The 4,573-nt window shown below is 50.0% G+C and overlaps 1 protein-coding gene across 1 annotated transcript in view; it reads left to right on the plus strand.

Annotated features, from left to right (window-relative positions):
• The window catches only part of LOC106820026 (influenza virus NS1A-binding protein homolog A-like), a gene marked incomplete at its 5' end in the record, with an annotated part of 5,392 nt that extends 1,880 nt beyond the window's left edge, over positions 1–3,512 (plus strand). The window contains 3 exons of the mRNA XM_014824582.1: positions 363–447; positions 875–1,067; positions 3,293–3,512. Of these exons, the coding sequence (XP_014680068.1) occupies positions 363–447; positions 875–1,067; positions 3,293–3,512 (498 nt within the window). The remainder of the gene's footprint in view (positions 1–362; positions 448–874; positions 1,068–3,292) is intronic.
• Between the last annotated feature and the right edge of the window lie 1,061 nt (positions 3,513–4,573).

Consider the following 4,573-nt stretch of genomic DNA (forward strand, 5'->3'; position numbering starts at 1 on the left):
AATATAGTATAGTTATATATGAGTGTGAGTTAGTAGTAGTTAGTTGTTATTGTTGTTAATATAGTATAGTTATATATGAGTGTGAGTTAGTAGTAGTTAGTCGTTATTGTCGTTAATATAGTATAGTTATATATGTGTATGAGTTAGTAGTAGTTAGTCGTTATTGTCGTTAATATAGTATAGTTATATATTAGTGTGAGTTAGTAGTAGTTAGTCGTTATTCTCGTTAATATAGTATAGTAATATATGAGTGTGAGTTAGTAGTAGTTATTTGTTATTGTCGTTAATATAGTATAGTATAGTATATATATATATATATATATATATATGTGTATATGATAGCTGATCATGTGTTGTTGCAGTTATACGACCCGGAGGCTGCTGTGTGGAAGCGCATCACGCCCATGAACCACCCGCGCCGCGGTGCCGGTGTCGTCGAATACCAAGGTACTGTTTGGTGGTGCCATCTGCTGGACAGCAGTTTCATTTGCTATGCGGCACGGCAGCACACGCTGTCAGTGTGGTGAAAATGTCTTGTTGATTAAAAAAATTAATGAAAATTTAATTAATACAAAAATAATTAAATAATCAATTTTTGATGATGCAATTTTATTATGCGTGGGAATTTCCTGGGGTTAAGGTACAAATCTAGCAATTACTGGATAAAATCACTGTGTTGATGTGTTTGTTAATCAAATGTGTTCAATGCATCGTATCCCATTCCTTGTGGCGCCTAGTGGTTGAAATTAAATATACAGCCAACCCCGGTTCAAGCCTGGTCTATAAAGGATACTTTTTGTGTGTCCTTTGATCCTTACACACGAGTTTGCTCGCACGTTTGATGCGGATTGTTACAATGTGTTTATGCTTGCAGGTCGTTTGTTTGCGGTGGGCGGCAGCGACGGCACACATTCCCTCGACAGCGTTGACATCTACGATCCAGAAACGCAGGCGTGGTCGCTCGGTGCGCGTCTCAACATGCCGCGCGCCAACGTCGGAGTCGCCGTCGTCAACGACAAGCTGTATGCCGTCGGAGGCTTCACAGGCAAGTGGCGCCACCTGTTGATGTGTTTTTTTACCATTAAATAAATTTCTTGTAATGAATTCTGTTTAAAACTCCCACAGACACACAACAACAGCAACACACACAACACACACACACACACAGCACACACACACACACACACACTTCGTTCGTATCAGAACAGAAACCACACCACACACACACACAGCATCCACACACACACTACACACACACACACACACACACACACAGCAACACCACACACACACATCACAGCACACAACACACACACCACAACACACACCACACCACCACAGCACACCACACACACACACAAGCAACACCACTACACACCAACACACACACCCAGCACGCATCACACACACACACACACACTTCGTTTCGTATGCAGCACACATCCCCACAAGCACACACACGCACGCACGCACGCACACATGTCGTTGTATCAGCACACACACACACACACGCACGCACGCACGCACGGCACGCACGACACCACTTCGTTCGTTATCAGCCACAACGCACAACGCACGCACTGCACGCACGCTTACAACTTCGGTTCGTATCAGCAGCCAACACACACAGCACGACGGCGGCACGCACACACACACTTCGTTCGTATCAGCACACACACACCAACACCACACGGGGCCGCAGCCACGCACGCCGGCACGCGACGCAGCGCACGCACAGCTTCGTTGCGTATGCAGCCACAGCACACACACAACACGCACGCACGACGGCAGGACGACAGCTTCGTTCGTATCAGCACACACACCAGCACACAGCGCAACGCACGCACGCACGCTACGTGCAGCTGGGGCGGGACACGGACTTCGTTCGTCTCAGTCACACACACCACAAGCAGCACAAACGACAGCGGGCAGGCAGGCACACCGGGCATGTAGCGCACGGCACGCACGGCAGCGCACGCACACTTTGTTTCGTATCAGCAGCACGACACCACCCCCCCACCCACTCCGCGCCCCCGCCCCAGCCCGCACACACTCCTCGTTCATACTCAGCACACGCACTACACACTCCCCCTCGTTCGTATCAAGCACAGCACACAGCACGGCACCGCCAGCCAGCACCACACTTCGTTCGTCTCACAGCACCACACGCACAGCACGCACCACACACACAGCACACTTCGTTCGTATCACACGGCACTACACCACACAACTACTTCGTTCCGTATCAGCAACACACACGCACACCACGCACGCACCGCCGGCACAACACACGAGCACCGCAACGCAGCACGCACTCACACACAACTTCGTTCCGTATCACACACACACACACCACCACGCACAGCACGCACCGCAACAGCAGCAGCAGTCGCAGCGCACGCACACACACACACACACCACATACACACACTTCGTTCGTATGCAGCCACACACACGGCACACACTCTCCAGTTCGTATCCAGCAACCGGCACACCCCACTTCGTCTCGTATCCAACCCCGCAACGCCACGCACGACACGCACGCACTCACCAACACTCCTCACGGCATGCACGCAGCACTCACGGCACGGCGCGCGCACGATGCAAAAAACACGGTTCGGCATATAAATTCTACCTCAGTTGGAATGGAAATTCACAAAACTACGTTGATATTAGTTTTTTCCGTTTATGGATATAGCACTATTCTCAGCATAATTCTTCATGCACACCTTGACAACGGTTGGTCAATCCAGCAGCACCACGCTGGCACAACAGGCAGTCGGCCCTGTCCTTCCATAAACGAGTATTTCTTCATGCTGCTGCATTTATTTCAACAAATGACAATATATGGAAACAACGTCACAGGCAACAATTGTGGCATCTACACGTGTGTACCCACCATGAACTAACTAGCGTACGTAGAGAGAAACCAATCCATTCTGCTAGCGCACCAGCACACACGCTCCGATCGGCACCTTATCGATCTGGCGCGTGCAGCAAAAGCAGCTTGATAACCACTAAAATAACGATGATATATCGAAAGTAGCGCAAATTGCTCAAAATTATCCCCTCTGTTCGCTCGGTTTTTTATGCGTTTTCGCCGACGACAGAACTACAACGACGCGCTTCGAAACACGAAGCAAATTCCCAGTCGCGAAAAATCGACTCGGCGCAAATTTTTCGCGACAAACAACAGCAAGCAACTCTCTCTCTCTCACCACGTGCTGATAGGTCTACGCCGTTGGCACTGGCCCATTGCCGTTGGCATGGCCATTTGCGTTGGCTGCGGCAGTGGGGAGCGCACTGGTTGCTCGGCGCTAGGCTTCGGCAACTCCTCGTGCGGGCATTGGTTCTCGCTGATCGAGGTCAGCGGCGGGTTTCTTCGTAGGTCAGGCGGAGGCCGACCGGGCGGATCGCCGGCTGCTCGGACGTGCCGTTGCTGCGTCGGCAGCGGCGACCTCTACGGTGAACTTTGGATTGCAGCCGGGCTTCGCAAGGTCATTCGCGTCTGACTCCATCACCACTCGTTCTTCACCGGTGTCATAAACACCTCTAGAGAGTTGAGGAAGCACTTCGCTGCAGTGCAACAACGCATCATTATAGATCATGACACACGCAGCCAAACGCTAGATACCTACGCCAACTAAAGATATAAAAATTCAGAGATCAACTAATAACCTACAACTGAAAAGGGCAAGTTTGTCGGCCAACTACATGATCCCCGCCGTGATCTCAGTACTGCCAATGAAATATCTCTGTAAAGGAGCGTAGAAGCGTGGTAAAGTTAAATAAAGTCACATAAGATTCCTGCTGCCCTGGCTGAGATGATGGCAAGTATGCTTAAATTAGTTCCTGCGCCTAGGCGGTTTTGGGTATGCGACACAGCACCCGCCACGCGCTTCTCCCCAAGATGTGTGAGTATATCGGCAAGTTTGGTTTGGCGCATAGGTCAATAGGGCGGAGTTATAGAGGGCAGCAAGGGAAATATGAGCAAGGTCAAAGTCAAATTAAAAGCCGCAGTGACGTGGTTTTGGTAAACGGCGAGCACACACTTCTCGCCAAGATGTGTAATGTACTACCGAAGTTGGCGTAGGGCGCCTAGTCAATTTAGGGGCCCCTGCAGTTATAGAGTTGAAAGGGCAAATATTGCTCAAGGTCAATGTCAAGGATCAAATAAAGGTCGAAGTGACCTGGTTTTGGTACGCGAGCTACCCTCTCACAAGGATGTGTAAGTATACTAAGTTTGGTAGGCGCTAGGTCAATCTTACCCGGGTCTGAGTTATAAAGTGGAAGAGATAAGTATGATCAAGTTTAAGGTAAGGTGCAATAATGGGGGGGGGCGGGGTTGTAGTGACAGGTTTTGCTACGGCTCGGCGCCCTTCCTCCGAAGATGTGTAGAGTCGACTATGTTTGTTCACGTGCTAGGTCGAATTAGGGGTGCGAGTTATAGAGCGGTAAGGGAAAGCTGTGCTGGCGGCGGCGGCGGGCATTCGGAACAGAGATGAAACCATAGTTCTCGCCGCCGCTGACCATTGGTCGGGGCAGGGGGATACATTATAACAAATCAAATTGA

The sequence above is a fragment of the Priapulus caudatus genome, unplaced genomic scaffold, assembly GCF_000485595.1.
Source record: "Priapulus caudatus unplaced genomic scaffold, Priapulus_caudatus-5.0.1 Scaffold5890, whole genome shotgun sequence".
Taxonomy (NCBI): Eukaryota; Metazoa; Priapulida; class Priapulimorpha; order Priapulimorphida; family Priapulidae; genus Priapulus; species Priapulus caudatus.